The sequence below is a fragment of the Rhipicephalus microplus genome, unplaced genomic scaffold (assembly GCF_043290135.1).
Source record: "Rhipicephalus microplus isolate Deutch F79 unplaced genomic scaffold, USDA_Rmic scaffold_28, whole genome shotgun sequence".
Taxonomy (NCBI): Eukaryota; Metazoa; Arthropoda; class Arachnida; order Ixodida; family Ixodidae; genus Rhipicephalus; species Rhipicephalus microplus.
In genome coordinates, this window is record NW_027464601.1 from 1,980,738 (window position 1) to 2,002,450 (window position 21,713).

General features: G+C 46.2%; 1 protein-coding gene across 3 annotated transcripts in view; it reads left to right on the forward strand.

Annotated features, from left to right (window-relative positions):
• Positions 1–21,713, forward strand: part of LOC119169226 (monocarboxylate transporter 13) — a 139,867-nt gene that overhangs the window by 74,843 nt on the left and 43,311 nt on the right. For all 3 annotated transcript variants that reach the window (XM_075884307.1, XM_075884306.1, XM_037420342.2), the window contains exon 2: positions 6,562–6,815. In XM_075884307.1, coding sequence (XP_075740422.1) covers positions 6,590–6,815 — 226 coding nt within the window. In that variant the 5' untranslated portion in view covers positions 6,562–6,589. The remainder of the gene's footprint in view (positions 1–6,561; positions 6,816–21,713) is intronic.

Below are 21,713 nucleotides of genomic sequence, written 5' to 3' on the forward strand. Positions count from 1 at the left end.
CTGCAAGCGCAGCCTAATGAACGCTACAGTTCTTAGGATTACTTTAGTATGAATTTTATAGTATGAAGAAACACACCGCGGAACATTGACACGTTGATGTTCTTAGAGTGAATATGTTTAACTTGGAATCTAAATAGTTTCAGCGGGCATTAACTGGGATCAACTGTTTCCAGATGCAGGCCAACTAGTTTCAGCTGGGAATTAACTGGGAACTGTTTGTACCAGTTGCAAATGGTTCCAGTTAGTAACTCGTCCCAGCTACTGCTCAACTGGCTTTAGCTGGGAATCAATAAGAACAATCGGTCACAGTTGCAAGTGGTTCCAGTTAGTACCTGGTCCCAGTTACAGCACAACTGGCCGCCAACGGAGACCACTGCTAGTTGAAATGCAAGCTGCTGGTCACAGTTATGTTCTACCTAGAAATGCTACTTGTTCTTGTTTTGGGCTTCTTCACAGTGAAAGATGACAAAACGTTAAACTCGATTGTGCAAGACGTGGAATCGTCGCGCCTCAACAAATGGGCTTTATTCATTTTTTTTTGCCTGGACCACCAGCCTAGTAGGGCGTTTAGGACTATAAGAAAATTAGTGTCTCATGATTTTCAATTCTATTATTTTTAAATTTCTCATCATATGTGCGTTGTTTTAACCTCATGGACTCAACTAAAATAATATTATCGCTAAATATTCAGTTGCGCTAACACATTGCATTCAAACGTACGCTTGTTTTAGCTTCAGTAATGTGAACTGTATCAGGCGGTTGCCAATATTTTTACGCCCATCGCGGTGACAATTCGCCGGCGAAATGGTCCTAATTGACGTCAAGCTGCAATATTGCCGAACTATATCGCAAAGCTTGATAGCTTTGTGTGCTGCACAGGCGCATTACTTCCGAACAAAACAAAACACAAAAAACCACTGTGCCGAGCCTATTGCTACTATGAACGAGACTTCCGATATCCTATAATGCTGCAAACTCCAGCGCTAACGTGCATCGTACACAACCACAAACGTTTTACCCCAAACATCTGCCACTCTCTCCCACTTCCTGTCTGACGTTCTACCTGAATAACTGGCAGCCGTCACTGCAGTTGCGTATCTGATCTTACGTTCAAATACTGAATAAAGCAGTAGAGTATAATCAGACCTAAATATGAAATACAATAAACTTATTAAGCGCAGATTTCGCGATTTTCAATGAAGGACGCACACAGGTAGAAAAATACTTAGCTCAAAAACGAGCTGTTACGTGCAACACATGGGGCAAGGGCTAGCTACTGTGCCACGAGTATAGGCACGGAAGCGCGGCGCAGTTGTGTTCTTGTTCATGAGGAACGAGGAGTCATGGCACGCCCAAATTAGGTATTTTGATTAGTGCTTGATAGTTTGAACTATGGACGACCTTATGGCTTCAGGCGTTTGTCAAGCGAGTGTGTGAACTTGCGACAAGACGGATATGTGTATCCATCATGCTCAGAATGCCGCACTGGCTGCCTTGTAACAATGCAGCCGTTTGAAGGTAATCAATCTTTTCTGCTTCAAGTAAGTGAAGATTTAGATATAATAAAATGCAACACAGAGTGTTTTGTGAGTAGAGATGATGGAACGTTGCCTCGTAAACAATACTTTAGACTCTACAGATTCACGGCCTGTTGTTTTGGAGCGTGATAAAATATGATTGTCGATCGTGCAATAGTTGTGTTGAACAGCATGCTAAATAAATATGAAGTATACCCATGCAGGCTTGTAGCTAGCTATATCCCAAGTACTAGAAAAGGACACAGATTTGCTCAGTAATTACATGTCTCCAAACTTGTTGTCTGTGTTGAAGCTTCGACGTTAGTGTCCATTGTTTCTTTTTTTTGCCGCGGAGATAAGCTGGATGGTTTAAAAATCGGAATGGACTAAGACATGAACTCTAAAGAGAGTGTTAAATTATTGTACGGTGACATTTATGAAAATTCTTGAGCGAATTATATCCGATGGGGGCGATGGGGGTGGAAATCTTGTAGGCCCGTGTGCTCAGATTTCATCATCATCATCATCATCATCATCATCATCATCATCATCATCATCATCATCATCATCATCAGCCTGACTACGTCCACTGCAGGACAAAGGCCTCTCGCATGTTCCACCAGTTAACCCAATCCTGTGCTTGCTGCTGCCAATTTATACCCACAAACTTCTTAATCTCATCTGCCCACCTAACCTTCTGTCTTCCCTAAACCACTTGCTTACTCTGGGAATCCAGTTAGTTACCCTTAATAACCTGTGGTTATCCTGTCGACGCGCTACATGCCCGGCCCATGTCCATTTCTTCTTCTTGATTTCAGCTATGATATCCTTAACCCCCGTTTGTTCCCTAATCCACTCTGCTCTCTTCTTGTCTCTTAAGGTTACACCTACCAATCTTCTTTTTATTGCTCGCTGCGTCGTCCTGAATTTAAGCTGTACCCTCTTTGTAAGTTTCCAGGTTTCTGCTCCGTACCTAAGTACCGGCAAGATACAGCTGGTATATACCTGCCTCTTGAGGGATAGTGGCAATCTGCCTGTCATAATTTGAGAGTGCTTGCCAAATGTGCTCCACCCCATTCTTATTCTTCTAGTTACTTCAGTCTCGAGGTTCGGCTCCACGGTTATTACCTGCCCTAAGTAGACATAGTCTTTTACAACTTGAAGTGCACTATTACCTATCTCGAAGCGCTGCTCTTTTCTGAGGTTGTTGTACGTTACGTTCGTTTTCTTCAGATTATTTTTGAGACCCACCTTTCTGCTCACCTTGTCTAACTCCGTAATCATGAGTTGCAATTCGTCCACTGAGTTACTCAGCAATGCAATGCAATCGGCAAAGCGCAGTATCCTAAGGTACTCTGCATTAACTCTTATTCCTAACTGTTCCCATTCTAGGCTTCTGAAAACCTCCTGTAAGCACGCGGTAAATAGCATTGGGGAGATTGTGTCCCCCTGCCTTGCACACTTCTGGATTGGTATTCTGTTGCTTTCTTTATGAAGCACTGTGGTAGCAGTTGATTCCCTGTATATTTCTTCCAGGATGTTTATATATACTTCATCGACACCCTGATTCCACAGTGTCTGCATGACGGCTGATATTTCTAATGAATCAAACGCTTTCTCGTAATCTATGAAGGCTATGTATAGTGGTTGGTTATATTCTTAGCATTTCTCTAATATCTGATTGATAGTATGATTGCGGGATATTGTTGAGTAGCCTGTTCGAAATCCTGCTTTGTCCTTTGATTGATTGAATTCCAATGTCTTCTTTACTCGGTTAGCATTTACCTTTGTAAATAGCTTGTATATTACAGAGAGCAAGCTGATCGGCCCGTAGTTCTTCAAGTTATTGTCATCTCCTTTCTTATGTATTAAGATGATGCTAGCGTTCTTCCAAGACTCTGCTACTCTTCCCGTCAGGAGACATCTTGTAAACAGGGTGGCTAGTTTTTCTAACACAATCTCTCATCCATCTTTCAGCAGATCTGATGTTACCTGATCCTCACCAGCAGCATTGCCTCTTTGCATGATCTCCAAAGCTTTTCTGACTTCTTCTATCATTACTTGTGGGGTGTCATCTGGGTAACTGCTAGTTCTCATAGTATTAAGGTCGTGGTTGTCCCGGCTACTGTACTTATCTCTGTAAAACTCCTCCGCTATTTTAACTATCCTATCCATATTGGTAGTAATTTTGCTTTCTTTGTCCCTTACTGCATATATCCGATTTTTGCCGATCCCAAGTTTCCTCTTCACTGCTTTGATGATTCCTCCGTTTTTCAGAGCGTGTTCAATTCTTTCGATGTTATACCTTCCTACATTGCATATCTTACGCCTATTATTCAACTTTGAAAGCTCTGCCAGTTCTATTTTGTCTGCTGTACTTAAGAATTTCATAATTTGAGACTTCTGAATGAGATTCTTCGTTTTCTAGGAAAGCTTGGCAGTGTCCTGTCTAACTACCCTGCATCCAACTTCCTCTGCACGCTCCATAATGATAATCGTCAGATTATTATTCATTGTATATACACTAAGGTTGGTTTCCTCACTAAAAGCCGAGTAGCTGTTCTGAAGCGAGACATTTTTCCTCTCAGTGCTAGCTCATTGATTGGCTTCTTACGTATCAGTTTCTGCCGTTCCTTCTTCAAGTCTACGTGAATTTGAGACCGTACCATTCTATGGTCACTGCATCGTACCTTGCAAACCACTTCCACACCTTGCACGATGCCTAGGTGTGCACTCATTATAAAGTCGATTTCGTTCTTATTTTCGCCATTAGGGCTCCTCCATGTCTGCTTGCGGTTTCCTCATTTTTGGCAGAAGGCATTCAAAATCCGTAAATTACGCCCCGCCGCTGTGGTCTAGTGGCTAAGGTACTCTACTGCTGACCCGCAGGTCGTGGGTTCAAATCCCGGCTGCGGCGGCTGCATTTCCGATGGAGGCGGAAATGTTGTAGGCCCGTGTGCTCAGATTTGGGTGCACGTTAAAGAACCCCAGGTGGTCGAAATTTCCGAAGCCCTCCACTACGGCGTCTCTCATAATCATATGGTGGTTTTGGGACGTTAAACTCCACATATTACCGAGAGAATTAAAATTTAGAATTATGCAGGACACAATTTATTTGTGTTATAATTGCTGCAGAAGGTTGGAAAATATACATTAAAGTATCTGTACCTTTTACTGAAATGTGCAATAAAGATGTGCCTATCTATTAACCAACGTGCTAGGGCCTGTCACTTATTTTCGCTATGCAGTCATGTCATACCATGGCAGTTGTGTAATATGTCCCGTGAGCGCAACCACCAAAAGAACAGCAAGACCGTAGCATGTAATTTATGACACTCATAACATACATCTCGTCATTTTCATGTTATGAGTAGTTAGGTATCCTCTTCATACAGTCATGTTTGTATAGATCCCATCATCGAAACGGTCGGGAGAGCTAAAAGTCGTAGGCGAATAGATAGATAGATAGATAGATAGATAGATAGATAGATAGATAGATAGATAGATAGATAGATAGATAGATAGATAGATAGATAGATAGATAGATAGATAGATAGATAGATAGATAGATAGATAGATAGATAGATAGATAGATAGATAGATAGATAGATAGATAGATAGATAGATAGATACGTTCAAGGTCACCGAAGATTGCTAAGAAATGATTCGAATTGAAAATCCAGAACCTACACGAAAGCCATTTTTCAGCTCTACTTAGCCGATTTTCTCCGTGTGTTTTTTCGTTATTATTGTCTCCACCAATATTCATGTGCTCTTTAAGCATTCATGGCATCAGGTGTTCAATTTTTTCATTGAGTAGTACGTGCTGCGCAAATCAAAAAGGCTATCGATATCTGAGCTCCATTTACACAGTGCCACATATTGCATAAATCGTAGAAGAACTAGGAGAAAGCGCCTCATTGATTCTGCCTGACGATATCAAGCCTTTCGAAGGAGTGCAAAATTCACAGCTGAATATTGTGAAAACAAAGTGCTATTATTTTCTAGTTGAATGGAAGTAGTTGATTGATGGGCGATGAAGACGAAGTTTCCTCTTTCCAGTGTGTGCTCGTCTAACGCACATACTGGTCAGATCGCTTTACAGTTCACAATAAAGAAATGACAAGATATTGCAAGATAATTCTAAAACACTTCCTCATTACAGACATACTAATTTTCCTACCGAAAGTATGCCCACCATATAAATGGTGAATTCCACCATCCAGCTTTTTCGATAAGTACGCGCATACAGTTGCTTGAGTATTGTGATGTTTTCGCTCAACGTATACCGCACTTGCGCCAGGGCACTCATCTCTAGCTCTATCGTTAGCTACAACTACATACGGCTTGGTAAAACGAAAGCAATGTGTGGGGGAAAGTATGGCACCATATTGTATCATAGGGCTTACAAATCTACACATATCTGCTTCCTCGCATTCGAGTCAGACAGGTGTATTTGCATCATTCCACCAACACCCACCGAGCTTCCATCACGCCGCCGTCATTAGCTTTGTTCACCAAGCCATCCACCAAACATGTTATGTATTGCTAGCCACTTTCAGCCAACACTTCCCACTGTGACCATCTCTGGCCCTCCACCACCAGCAAAAGAAGTTCGCCACCTCTACCGTTATCTGCCAATATTTTTTCCCACGATCGCTTTCATCACTCATTATGACTACTACAGGTTTCAGGATATCCACTATTCACAATTCCTTCCACCATATCCACTAACGATTTTAGCATCCACCAATCCAGCACAATTCTTATAGTTTTCTTGGGATTATTCCTTGAATCGCCTGAGTTTTGCTTCCTTCTTTTTTTTCTGAACTTGAATGCCAATTGCATATGTAACCTGCTGCACTATGTGACATCAAATAACTGAGAAAAAAAGGAAAGATGTCCACATAACCACGTGATTCCAAAACAAAGAGGACCTTTAATTCTAGTGAGTGAACGAAATTTATTATCGCTTGTCAAATATTGATATAGAGTGTTTGACGTGTGAAGTCACTAGAGGTAACATTTCGCGCTTCTTTCGCAGCTTGTCGCGAAGGGGCGTTTCCACGAACATGACAGCTTCCACTGTTGACGCACGTGGTAATACACCTCGCAAGAAAACATCGCCGGAGGAGTGCTGGCATGTGGCTGTAATCGCCGGCTTGCTGACGTGCCTTGCATCAGCCCTGACTCGCTCCTCGGGTTTCCTGTACGTTGGCATCATGGAGCAGTACGGAGTCGATCACGAGAAGGCATCGTGGCCAATCGCTCTGTCGTCCGTGCTGAACAACATGGCAGGTGAGAAAGTGTGACCAGCTCCTTGCTTCGTTGGCTTGTTATGCCATGAAAACCAAGGCCGAATGTCATGTTCGCTTCAGAAAAACACATGAATATTCTCTACCGGTCACTATATTATTCCTGACTATACAACCAGCGTACCTAGTTTTAGGACTTGTCACTCTTAGGCATGAATTGTAAGATTCTGCCTTCAGTATTCAATACACCTTGAAGTTCTCTCGAAGGTATTTCTAAGAAAGTCATTTTCGATAAAAACTTCGATACAATAAATAATAACAGTAAGATGTTGTGGGCGAATAAAGAAACTATTAGGAAGAACTCATATTTCTAAATTGCGCTTTTTTACGGTAGGGTTGGGCAAAAGGAGGCAAAATAGGATAATAGTACTTATGCATATTTTAATTCACTATTTACAAACACGTCAATGCAAAAACTCTTTTTCGGGTATAAGGTATTTGCTACATAATTATGACCTTGCTGCCACAGATCGAAAGTTTATTACAAAAAGAAATAAAAAGACACCAGGTGTCTCAATGTACCTACACCTGTGGGGCGAAAAGAACAGCACAAAAAGTTGTCTTCTAGCCTCGTAAAGAAGCCATACACAAAATATTTTAACGAAGTGAAGTGGGAAACTGAGATGCATAGCTCAAACATCCAGGACCAGCTATAAGTGTTCAGGCAAGCCAAAGATGCCGCTAGGGCCCCAGGACACTTAACTGCTATCTAGGAGAGAAATTATAATTGCTCTGAAGCTTTCCCTTCAAATTAAGCTGTTTGTCTCTGTGTCTCTTTTCAGTGGTTCTATTGCAAGCACTTGATATTGTATTCACTCTGTCGCTAAAACATCTACGTTGCATGTTTGTATAATTGCTTGTGCTGCCATAGGTTCATCTGTTGTTTTTGGTTTGTTTTTTTTCCTGTCTTCATCCTCATGGTTTTATCCTTTTAGTTTTTAAATGTTTACACAATACCCTTGTCCATTGTTTCTCACCTTGTTTGTTTGCTATTTTTGCTGTTCAATTCATGCAATATGTGTACGGCATGCTTGAAACCGCTCTAACCAGTTAGAGTGTCAGGTGGCCAGGTTACCTTCAAGCTGGCTAATGCAGCTTTTTCCCCTGTTCTCCTCGCAACCCTTTTTGCGCAATTATTTTTATTCAAAATTCACTCCGTAGGCCCTCACGCAGTCCACGTAACCCAGTTCTTGCTCTCAAAACATAGAATCTAAAGAGGCCCTAGCGGTGTTTCGCTACGAAACTCCTCGCCGATAATGCCATCAGTCTTTCTTCGTGCTAAGGTTGTCGTTTCCCAATGATTTTACTCCAAGGGATTATGCAACATCTGACATCTTGTCAATTGACAATTGACACCTTGTAGAGTGATTACGCGGCGCTCATGTGCCAAGTTACTGTACGCTAAGGTTTATTCTGAAGGGTATAGCTGGAATACCCGAGAAGAGCATAAATATGTATTGACTATCTACATTTATTAGCAATCAGAGTTAGAGTTATCAGAGTTAACCAAGTTTACAAACTACCATATAGTTAGATAAAGATCTCGCAGGTGAAGACTCTTGTTGTGTCATGAGAAACTTAAGTATAATATAGAATAACTTTTAGATTTTAAAATTGCCAAACTACAATTTATTTATGAGGAACACAATATTAACGGGCTGGGAAAATGTTTTCTCCTGGCGTTCTGTGCAGCTAAGTCGTAGACAGCCTTATAGGCAGCTCAGAGCAGGCACTACACATGTGCTTGCTGAAGGCCACCGCAATGATAGATGCGACCTTGGAGAAGGTGAATCAGAGTATGATGAACGAGGCCAGATATTACCAATTCAATAATCTGCTCAGGCGTAGGAGATGAAAGCCTTGACGTCAATTTACCTTCAAGTGCGCAGAATAAGACAAAACTTCCTCGCTCTACTGCAGTTAGCTGGTATAACTGCTTCACGGAAATACTGACCAGGTGTGTGCCAACGTAGGCACATACTGCATTACAACAATAACGAAAATCTACAGGATTGCAATTCATCGACAAAAAGTGGTGGTGAGTAATATTCATTTTGCGAGATAGCCATAAGAAAAGTGTGGTGCTTGTTGAAAATAAGCGAGTGGGGGGAGGAGGTAGTCTTGGTGATAAGGACTTGGGCGAAAAGAAGAGAACATGGAAGTGGGATTCAGAGCTCACCCTTTGTACAGTAAAGATGTGTCTAGCTCTACGATCACGTGTCCTCAATATTATCATTTGGTGCCGTGAAACCCGAGACATGGGCAGGTCTGGACTACGATGTCTTCGACCAGGGGGCTTCGAAAGGTGCGTAGAACTGTCAGGGCCAGAATCTCTCGAACTATTACGCTTCTGACAGTACTGCTACAAGAAACTGACACGGAAGTGCGCCAGGTCAATAAGCAAGTCACCGTTTTTAAGACGAAAGAAGCTGAGCTCCGTCAGCTAGACAAGGACATTCTCGATGTTACAGCAGACAACGCTATTGAAAGAGAAGTCTAGTGTGCAAGCGAATACCGCGAAAAAATGATGTATGCGATTGCTGGTGCGCATAAATGGATGGATGGATATGGCAGTAGCCTTTAGATCGGGCGGTGGCTAGCACCACCAAGCTGTAATACTTACTCAACCATAAACTAGGTTTATTTATTTCTTTAAATACTGAGGTTGAGGATTTGTACTTTGCAGTGAAGGGTTTAATTTTGACTCGTGCCTTGACTTTAGGCACCAATCAGATAGCCTTCTTCTAGTTAATTCTACCCACTTAAAGTCTATTTTGCCCTCCCTGTGCCTAAGCCCCAGTGCTTTGAAAAACTCAGCCCAGTATTTACCAGTATTTACCGGGCAATTTTCTGGTTCACTTCCTCTATTTTGTATCGACATTCTTCATGTACAGGTAGCTGAATACATTCCATGCCCAACGATTCTCCCACATTTCTCTCAGTCGCTTCTCAAATTTTATCTTGCTGCTTGCTTCCCTGCCCTCAAACGACGTCGATCCCATATCACCTTGTACTCCCTGATTTGGTGTATTCCCGCGAGCTCCTAAGGCAAGCCTACCTGTTCCACGATGCTTAATTTCTAATCTTGCATGAACTTCTGATCTCATGCACAAGACCACAATGCCGAACGTCGTACCAGGAACCATGACCCCTTTTCATATTCTTTTCACAACATCATACCTATTGTAATTCCACAGTGCCCTGTTTTTCATTACCACTGCATTCCTGTTACGTTTAGTCGTCACGTATATTTCGTGTTCCCTTAGGTACTCGGCCCCATTGCTTATCCATACGCCCAGATATTTGTATTTATCTGTTATCTCTAGCGTGACCTCCTGTTTTCTATGCTCACTACCTTCATTGTCATTAAAAATCATTATTGCTGATTTTTTCTTACTGAATCTGAAATCTAACCTATCTCCCTCATTACTGCAGATGTCCACCAATGTCTGCAAATCTTCCTTGTTATCGGCCATTAGCACTATATCATGTGCGTACATCAATGCTGGTAGTGCCTGTTCGATGAGTTTTCCTTGTTTGACAAAAGAGAGGTTGAAGCCCAGTCCACTTCCCTCTAATTTGGCCCCTAATCTTTGTAGGTACATCATGAATAATAAGAGTGACAGGGGACACCCCTGCCTAAGCCCCCGTTTTGCAGGCTTGGATACTTGTTTTCCCCACTTTATAACTGCCTTGTTACCTTTATAGATATCCTTTAAAAGATTAGTGACTACATCTTCCACTCCTAGTGTGCCCAGTATTCCCCACAATTCTTCTTGAACCACGCTAACGTACGCTTCCTTGATATCCGAAAATGCTAGCCGCAGGGGCCTGTGTTCCTTTTCTGCTATTTCGATGCACTGCGTCAGTGAGAATAGATTGTCTTCCAACCTCCTCTGTTTTCGAAACCCAGTCTGCAGTTCCCCCAGCACTCCTCATCCTCTATCCATGCCTGCAGTCTTTCCTTTAAAACTGCATCGCCAGCCTGTAGACCACTGATGTCTCTGTTAAAGGACGGTAGTTGTTCATGTCATCTTTGCCCCCCTTTCCATTATAGATCATGCTCATACTGCTAAGTTTCCATCCATCGGGAACTTCTCTGTCGATTATTATTTTTCTCACTGCCTCTCTCAAAGCCTGCTTAGACTTCGGACCTTATGTCTTTATCAGCATAATTGGAATGCCATCTGGGCCTGTTGAAGTACTACTAGGAACCCTTTTCTCAGCCCTTTCCCACTCTCGTTTTGAAAATGGAGCCATTGCACCACTTGATTCATACTTGTCTATTGTGGTGCATAAAGCACTTCATTGTTGAAATTTTTCTGTCACCCTTGTTCTTATATATTCAATAGCTGTGTCCCCTTCTAGCCTTGCACCCTGAGCTCAAGTTATAAAGCTCTGCTCTAGGCTTATCTCATTTCTTAGGGCGTTTAGATGGTTTCAAAATTTCGCAGCTGCTTTTCTATCTTCTTATGTACTTTTGCCAGCCACTGAGATCTCTTTCTTGTAATCTTTTCATTGATCAGAAGGGATGCATTCCTTCTACAGCTTAGAAAGATTTTCCTTTTTTTTTCAACATCATCTGTCGGTTCACCCCGCTGCTTAGCATGTCTGTCTTCCCTAGAGGCTTCTGACGTTTTGCTATGGCTCTCTTACCTTCCTTATCGCACCAGCTTTTAGGTTTCTGTCTTCTTTACCGGGGTGACTTGTCACGTGCCATAGCAAGCTCTAGCTCAAACAGTCTAATTAGATTCGTGTATGCCCACACTGTTTTATTATCCTCAGTGATTACTCTCTCAATTCGTTTAGTGGCTATTTCAATTTGCCTTTCTCAATAAAAATTTTCCTGTTGTTGCTCATCTTGCCTCCTTCCCACTTTCACTGCTCTTCCAGAACTTAGCTTGATACGTTTTTGATCACTACCCAGACATCTGGAGCCACCTTCATCAATGTGCTTTCCCCTGAGCTTATCATACATTATATTTGACATCTGTGCGTAATCTATCGTCGACTGCAGCCTTCCTACCTCCCATGTTATTTTTCCTTCACCCTTCTCGGTGCTGTTGCAAATGATCAAATCAAGCCTTTCACATATATCCATGATCATTTTGCCGGTCGGGTCGGTATACCCATCTATATCTTCTATGCGTGCATTCATATCTCCTAGTGTAATTATCTCGCACTCTCCTCCTAACTCCTGAATGTCCTTTGATATACACTCTACCATTGCCTGGTTTTCTTCTCTGGCCTTTGCTCCCGTCCACAAGTACACGAAACCAAGGAGTGTCATTTGCCCTGTCACTTTCCCTTTTAGCCATAAATGTTCCTTGCACTCCTTCCTGACCCTTTGCCAGCCTGTACTTTTATGAATGAATGCCCAAATACCACCCCCCTTTCTGCTGCCTTCTGTTCTATAGCCATATTTCCACGTGTAGTCCGGATTGTTAGGAGGTTGTTCCATGTCCCTGAAATGTGTTTCTACAAAACCGCATACCATCGGCCTCTCCTCCTTTAGCTGTTCTTGTATCTTTTCCCACTTCAGCCTGTTCCTTCACCCTGCATGGTATTATACCCTATGTCTGAATTGGCTTGGCGCTCGTGGCTACGTCTGTTTCTGCCCCGGACTCTATCTATCTTAGATAATGGTGCCACTTTGAAATCGTATTTGTCCATACCACCTGTCAAAGAGTCTCCCTGGTTGTTTTCCTTCTTACTAGCCATCCTGCACCCCGAAGGGCCCGCTTGCCCCCAAAAAAGCTACAGCGCGTCCTGCAAGTCGCCAACCCACCTCATGACCTAGCCACCCATCGAAGTAAATTTTGTCTCATTGAAATACCCCCCACCTATGCACCTCTCTGTTTTTTTTCACCCTTTCAAAGCCTTTCTCTCGACTCATCCACCATATCTCTTGGTTTGCGTTGACAACCGCTTTTTGCCGGTTGCTATCACGCACCGGTAGCTCCAGTATCGTGCATATTACTACCTGTACCTGAGGAAAAGTGGCGCGCATGTCATAGACGCCTTTCGCCAGTGCGCTTGCTAGTCCTGCTGTATCTTCATTTAGGACATCGTTTAAACAGCCTGAAATTATTACGAGGTTTCGTCTATCAGATGTAGTTTTGAGTTTTGCGCTCGCTTGCCTCATGACTGCTTCGAGCTTGCGTCCTGGGAACGCCCCTATTGCAACCCGCTTGTTACCTCTTGCCCTCTCTTTGATGGCTTCTGTGCATCAATTTAAAATAGAGTGCCCAGCGATAATCACATGCTGTGACTTTTCAGCTGGAGCGTCCTGCACCTGGAGGTTACTTGCACCTGTGACGCCGGCTGCTTTATCTCCTCCCAGCCCCACCACTACTTCGCTGAAGCTTGGCCTCGCAACAATTGAAGTGGCTGAACCTGTTTTGTCCAAACTTGCTTGCTCTTTCTTCTCCGGCTTTCTGGTTGCCGGTTTCCTACTGTTATTTCCGTAGGCCGCTCCTCTGTTCACCTTGGCTAGGGCTTCCTCGGCGGACTTCAGCCTTTCTCCCGTTGCCCTCGTTTTTTTCTTGCTCCTTCGCCAACGCAGTCTCGAGCTCGGTGATTCTAATCAGCAGTTCACTGTGGGCAACCATCATTTTCTCAATTTTTTCCTCGACCTCACATTTCCTACACTTGGCGTGAGCCTCTTCTTCATCCGCTTCTACATTTGGGTCCACTTTAAAACCCACCCCGCATCCTGAACACTTCACAGTCTTTTTAACCATGTCTTTCTGCCACCAATTGTGCCTATGACCTGTCTCACTCAATCACTACAAAACTCGAGCCCTGCCCTTCGAAAAAGATATAGTCTAAGCTCTACTACAAAAATTTGCGTGTTCAATGTACGTTCACCTCCTCCACGGGTTGGCAATAGAAAACAACAACAAAAACAAAAAAATCAATCAAACACACACGCACAAACTAATAAATACCTCGTGACTGACCCCCGAAAACCCGTGGAATAAAATAAGTACTACGAAGATTCTAACTGCTGCTTTATAATTATAGAGACAAGCTTAAAACATGCAAAACCACTTACTGCAGTTCTTACATGCGAAACCACTTACATGCAGTTCTTACTGTCACAGCGTCATCAGGTGACTGGTATTAGCGACGTGAGTAAATGCAATAGCAAACTAATGCGAGCAGTGCAGAGCAGTATTGGACCCGTCAGTAAGCTGGGCTACCGATTGGTTGCGCTTTAGGTCCTTCAGGTCCCAACGTATGCCGGAGATCTGCGCCAGTGGCCAGAACTCTGGGGCCGATACAGTGCCACAATTCACAAAAACACCGAATTGTCGCCCCTCGAGAAATTCAAGTATTCGCAGACGTACCTGACGGGAGCAGCCAAGCAAGCTCTCGAAGACATCAGGCTGGCTAACAACAACTATGAAATTGCCGTTATCACACTGAAAGTGCCCTTTGGTCAACAAAAATTACTAGTCGACGACCACATCGACCAGGTTATGAAATTTTCATCCATGAGGTGTACAAAAGAAGTGGAGAAGCTTCAGGTAATGCATGACGCTGTGCCTCTCCGCGTAAGTGCGCTCGAAGATCTTTGCGCATTACCTGAGCAGTGCACTGTGGTTCTGCATCGGGTGCCAATGAGGTGCTTGCCCGAAGGCTTGGCGATAATGTACCGACAGAAAGAGACGGAGGAGAGCACGCGCGACACTAATACATCAGCAGAGCCTACATCCCCTGAAGCGAGAATGCACAAGGCGACAGATACTTCAGCGTACCTGAAAATCCAGGCTGAAGTGCGTGAGAAAGGGTAACCAGAAATGGCGTTATCGTATACGCGCAACTCAATCACGGTACCTGATGACATGAGGCCACCGACAAGATGTTCACAGGGCGTTCCATCGGCATCCGTGCCATTGGTGACAGAATCTCCACAGCAGCGCACACCTTTTGTACTGTGCGACTGCCGAAGTCACAACCCGGCAGAGTGCACGGTCGACTCATCCACCTGCGAGAAACGGGCCAGGTTGCTTAAGGCTTGGTGTTGTTACAAGCGGAATGCGCAATCATTTCGCACCGATTTCTAGAGTCTCCCTGAACGTTACGTGCAGCAAGTGCGAACGTCTACACCTAACGATCCTTTGTGAGCCTTCACGAGCTGTCACATCAACCGCTGCTTCTACAACAATAGTACAGATAGGCTCGTCCGGCTCTACATCACTGACTTTAACTATGGCGTTAACCGGCCCTACAAAAGCTAAGTGGGTACTGCTTCAGACGGGCCGTCTTTGGTCGTAGAGTGGACCACGAGAGCTCCTGGTGCGTGTGATGCTTGACTGTGGCAGCCAGCATTCATTCATCCACATTGCAGTGTGAAATCGTTGGCACGAAAGATCTGTCACTAGTAACGTTTGAAAAAGCCAAACCTCGGAATCGTTTACGGTATCGACGTGCCTCTGACACGCTGCGTGGACGATTTACGGTATCGACGTGATCTGACACGCTGCGTGGACCGTCACATTGGAAGCACTGGGAGTTCCCGAACTGTGCACCATGACAAGTCCGCCGCTGAAAAATAAAGCGCTTGAGTTGTTGAGCGCACGGGGGTATGATGTTTTGGAAATGTTTGAGCCGAAAACTTGGCACCCAAAGGACGTCAGCATAATAAAGGGCTCGGACGCTTGTTGGAAGGCAACCACTGGAAAGATTGATCGCCTCAACGAGCAACTCACTGCCGTGGAAGCATCATTTAAAGGGGACTGTGCTAGTCTTTAGCTCACGCTACAAAGGTACAGCAACTAGCACCCTTTTCTTATCGGCTGACGGTTCTACACAAGAGAGCGATTAATCTGCTATGTAGCGTCTCGACGCTATTGGTAATGAGAACCGATGGACAAGTACCGTAAAAGACCACCCAGACAAAGACGCATTTGAGCACTGCCTGAGCAAGCGAGCTAGTCGTTTCCAAGTGCCTCTGATGATGCAAGAGCCTGGTATTTCTGCCAGTAGTGACAACAGACAGCTTGCAGCACGACGACTAAATATGTAGCTGAACCGATTCATGGAACACCCCACCAGCTGAAAGAGTAGGACGAAGTCATCGCTGCTTATTTCAAGGATCGTCATGCAGAAAGAGTTAACAAGATTAGATTCCAGGTCCTGATGTTCATTACAAGCCACATCATGCTGTGATGCGTCAAAATGCGGTGACCACTAAGCTCCGGATTGTCTTAGACGCATCCTCTCATGTCATCGAAAAACCGTGCCTGAATGACGTTTTATCGAAAGTGGTGAAGTTTGATGCTGATAAAGTGCAACTATTGCTGTCTTCTTGTTGCTACCTGGTTATTATAGTGGCATATATTAATAAAGCTTAGCTGCAAATGCTCATTCGATTACAAGACCACGATTTACTATCTCTTTTATGCGTTCAGAAACTGCCTACCAAGGAAGATCCCAGCCCATTCATTGTCACATAGTGGATGACTAGGGTCCCTTTCGGGGCAGCATCAAATTTTTCTGCTTCCCGCTACGCTACGCCAGGTTTTTTTTGTCGTGTCGGTAAAAATTTTTCGTTACGGTGGCCCTCCTGGAGAAGCATTTTACGTGCATGACCTCGTCCTTGGTGTGTACACAGTGGCACTAGCCATAAATGTGTGCAAGAAAATGCACCCCATTGTCGCTGAAGCGTGCATGGAGTTACGAAATCGGGCATCAAACTCCGACCTGCTAAAGCAGCAGTTTGTTCAAAGTAACGTGGCTATCCTGGCAAGCAGAATATAACGTGGCAAGCAGCAGATGACCATCTCTTGAAAGTTTTGGGGCTGCCATTGGACCATAAAGCCGATATTATCGCGTTGACAATGCCTGACGCAGCCTCTTTTGCCACAGACAGACTGGTCATCAAGCGCGCAATCCTTCAAACAGTGACCAGAGTTAATAATCCGCTTGACTATACTTCCCGATTCACCGTTAAAGCACAGCTGATTTTCCAAGTCTTCAGGAAGTGGAATCAGTCTCGGTATGACACGCTGCGAAATGAAATACAACTGTATGAAACGCCTGCTGCACCGAGTTCTAAGACTTATAGGGCATGCATCAACGTTCAAGCGCTTTCTACCGATATAGCATGCGTCACACGATTGCTCATAAGCCGAAGTCGCGTCGCTCCGCTGAAGACCATGTCCCTGCCTCGACTGGAGCTGAACGTCTGCGTTAGCGGAGCATCGCTAGCTGAGTATGTATGGTACTTGCCACCTCTCCAGCAGGCATATGGTAATTTTTGTACCAAATCCCTCGTCGCTCTTCACTGAATCCAAGTAAAAACAAGGAATCAAGATTTTTTCATCAGCAATCGTGTGGACGATATATCTAAGCTCACCAAGCCCGACACCAGGGCGCATTGCAGCAGCAGTGAGAACCCCGCCATTATACTCACGCATGGGGAATCTGGAAATGCGTTTTTGAAGTCGGATAAATGATGGCACAGTCCCCCTGGGCTCTCAACGCCAGGGCTGATTCCCAGTTTCAAGCTGCATGACCTTCCGAACGACAAAGACATTGAGCTTCTCTTCGAGACAGTCACGATGATATGTCCTTCGAATTTTTCGTCGAGGACCTCAATTGTGCGTGCGAAAGATTTTAGCTCGCTGAATAGGCTTTTTCGCGGTACTGTTTTCGTGCAGCAAGTCATCCACAACGCTTTGAAAAGCGTTGTGGAAGGCTCACGATTTTACAACTTGAATAGACCGAGCGGTATTGGCGTCTATTCGTGCAAGACCAGTATTTCGACGCCGAAAGGCGAGTTCTTGAGAAATATAAAGAGCTGCCATCAACATCATCGGTGCTTCGCCTGGCCCCGTTCCTGGGTACAAATGGAGTACTCCATGTCGGTGGCAGGCTCGACCTGCTTAACGCTAGTCCTGACATTCGGCATCCCATTTTGCTGCCCACAGAACCTAAGTTGACCACACTGATTGTGCAAGCTGCTCATGCCCGTGCTCTTCATGGTGGCATTGAGCTCACCCTCACTGAACTCCGGCCAAGATTATGGCTGTTGCAGGGAAGGAAGACCATAAAACTTTGCTTTCGAGCATTTACCGTGCCTAAAACGAAGACTGAAGGCAGTGTCTGCTCCACTAGCACCGTTGGCGCCAGAGAGAATAACCGAAGCTCTAGCATTTTAGGTTGTTCGCTTTGACTATTGTGGGTCACTTGACGTTTGCATGATTGAAAACTCGAACAAGTAATACAAACAGATATTTTCATGTGCCGTTACACAAGCTATTCAGCTCAAAACCACCTCCGACGTGACAACAGCGACCACGATTCTCACTTCTCGTCGGTTTGTTGCGTCGCAAGGTGTTGCAGCCGTGGTGTATTCCGACAATGGCTGATTGTTTCGTTCTCGTGCACGAAGCTTCAAAGTGGTCATCCCTGCGTTGCAAGAGTGCGCCACCACTACGCGCATATAGTAGAAATTCATTGTAGAACGAGCTCTTTGGTGGGGTCATCGGTAGGAGCGCCTTATCCGAACTACGAAAAAAGTTTTGAAGCGCACCTTTGGGCCAGCAGTCTTGATTTAGAAAACCTCACGAAAACCTTATGGGAAGTTGAAGCCGCCATTAATATTAGCACACCCCTGGCCTACCTGGAGGATGACGCCGATGAATTTTAGCCTTCAACTCCGGCGTGTGACATGCTGGCAGTCTCGTAACAAAAAGCGTTTATTGAGTGAAGCGAGCGATATAAATACACTATGCAGTCAGTGACGCTAGTGTCACGTGTTTATGGTTGGGAGCTATCATGATGATAGCACAACCTAGCTACACCTCCCCTTTATGTTGATGCAGTCTAGAAGTTTGATCTGGTAAAGGGTATTGACAAGGTCCTGACGTAGTCTTGCACTACGACGTAGCTGCTGCTGTCCAGCGAGGATGCCGCTGTCTTCATGAGCCCGCTGCGATATTGATTCTGATCTTGGCTCCGGTGCTGCCTCCCGCAAGTACTCTCTTGTGAAACGCATTTCATGGCTGTCCTCGGTCTTCACAATCATAGACCTCAGCACCTAGGCTGGTCTTAGGACCATAGTAGGACTACAAGTCCTCTGGACGGTATCGTATGTTGTTACTTTTTGTCCTGGTTTGAGCGGACGTAAGTATCTGAAGTTGTGGTCGTAGGAAGGCTTTTGTGGACGCCGGAACACCTGGAGGCGGTCGAGAACAACCTTGCTGGGTATTGCCTCAGGTTCCAGGTGTTCGTTTGCTACCGGCAGCAGGGTCCACATCTGTCGTCCCGTCAGCCTCTGCACAGGAGACTTCACAACATGATCCCTCGGGGTATTATGCCTCACAAGCAATGCAATTTTTATATCAGGGCGTCGGAGGGAGCCCTTTTTAGCAGCTTTTTTGCTTCTTGAACTGCTCTTTCTGTAATGCTCTTAGAACGGAGATAGTATGGGCTTCACGGGATATGTATAATGTCTAGCTTGCTTAAAAATTCTTTATATTTTCAGGTACTGAAGGGCGGTTCGTTTTTGTGGCAGTTGTGGGAATTGAGGCTAGCCCGCTGCCTTTGCGCGGGCTTTGCCGCCTTTTCTGCCATTCTCATGTCCCGACATGTCTGCCCTCCTTTGCTGTCTGCCGTGGTGGGAGAGCGGAGTGACGTTTAACTCCCTCACCCGGAAGCGGATGTTGACTGTGGCGCCGCGCGCGGGGACCCCCGAGAGGTTTTCGCGCGCTGCGTCGGGAGCGGTGATATACTCTCCGGGACAGCAAACAGTGAGCCACGCAATCTTTTCCGTCCGTCGACTCCCGTCGCTCGGGGGCTCGTCGGACTTCGCTGACGGCGCCTCGCGCCCGAGGCGAACGCTCACCTGCTGTTGCCCCGCTGCGTACGCACGGCCGAAGGGCGGTATGGTGTCCTAGTGCATGGCCTCGCTACGCCGACCCGTCTCCCTTCGAAGCCAACGCGAGCGCCTTTGCCCTCGCTCGAGCAACCGGGCCTTTGTTCCGATGTCTCCGTGGATCACCTTTACCGCGGAGACGTGCTCGTGGCACCCTGTGTAGTACTTTGTGCCCGTGGCGTGGATAAGCCTACTTGCTTTCCCGCCGCGTCTTTTTGCAATGGGCTGTACTGCGTTTGGTGTTGCCACAATAAAGTGTTGCGACTTGAGCAGTATCGTGTTTCCCGCCACGGCGACGGTCAACGCGTGCCCCGCGGCTCGCTAAGACCGGACCCACGCTGGTGGCCTTACTCCTTCGGGATACGTGTACCCCACACTGGCGCCAAACGCGGTATCAAAAGCTCTAGCTTTTGACTGCTCTTAGCGAGTCAGTTTGCCTGCGCGATGCGGGCTCGTCGCAACATGGCTGCTTCGCGGGACTTTTGTCCGCTGTCCCTTTTAGCGGATGCCGCGTTGCACCTGGAGGTCATTGCCTCTATTGACGGGAACCCTTCTGCACCCGTCCGTGTCGGCACCCACTATTGCGGTGACGACACGAGGCGCCTAGCCGCTCCCTTTGGAGATGGCGCGTCACTTCGGAATGGGCCTCTTGCCCTACCCGAACGTTACGCACAAGCGCCTCGAACTGCTAATGCGCCCTTCAGCATGCATGGCAGTTCGTCGGCACAGCGCTCGCCGTCAGTTCCCTGCGCAATTGACGGGGCGCAGGCCTTGGCCCTCGCCGACTTTTGCCCGCTATCAGCCGTGCAACCGACACTTCGAACGCACGCTGAGCAGGCGCCTGAATTGTCGATGGTAGCCGCACCAAGTGTGCCTTTGGTTCGACAACAGGCAAATCCCACAAGGAGCCTATTTTGCTCTGGGAATGGCGCGCAGGGTGGTGATCTGTTTGAAACCGCCCCACTGATCGAGCTGGGCAAGTGCTCGCCTTCGCTCGACCGCGCCGCTAACGCACCAACGGTTTCCTACGAAGCCGGTGCGACGACGCAGACTTTGCTGCAAAACGCCGTGCAGATGATCCAAGCACTCTCGGGAGCTGTGCAAACGCTTTCGGCTGGTTCGAAAAGCGGTCACCCCGCTGTTATGTTGCCTTTGCCAACCTACAGCGGATACGGTGATCAGCTCACCGCCCGAGATTACCTCGACTCTCTGTCACGTTATCAGAGAGCGATGGGTTTGAATGATAAGGTGGTGCTCGAACGTGTTGTTCTAGCTGCACTGACTGACACGGCGGCGAGATGGTATCGGCTTACCGGTTACCGTGCAGCAAACCTCGAGGAATTGCGTGCGGTCATTTTGCGCGAATTCCTACCCGCTGACTACGAAAGTAGGATGCGGCGAGAGCTCGAGCTCCGTACACAAGCTCCTGACGAGTCTTTACAGGAGTATGTACGTGCGATGGATGAACTTATTTCTATCGCTGAGCCTCGAACGAGGAACGCGTCGAACGGGTGATACGGCAGGCACATCCGACTTTTTCGGCATACCTGCGTGGCGGCCGCTTCACTGACTTGGAAGCGTTGGCCGCCGAGGCGAAGCGCATCCAAGGCGACATTTTTGCCGCGCGTGCCTATCGCCCGCCGCCGCCAGCCAGCGATGCCCTTGAGCCGCGCTGCGCTTGGAGAGGGGCCATGACCCTTCCCCAACGGCAACAGCCTCTCGGCGCCGCCTTTGCGGCTGCAACCGGCTGTGCGTGGGAGTTGAGCGATCGCGCTCTTGACCCCTTTACGCATGAAAGGCGGGCAGCCTGCGCTGCTCCGCCTGAAACCTCCATACAGGGACGCTTTCCGACCCAACGTAATGTAGGAGGTGCGGCTCGCAGGAACGTATCCTACGATACGTTCCAGACGAAATCCAGACGCTACAATCGAACGAAATCCAGACGCTACAATCGCGGCGCCAGCTTCTCCGTCTAAAATTCTTGGACTCGCT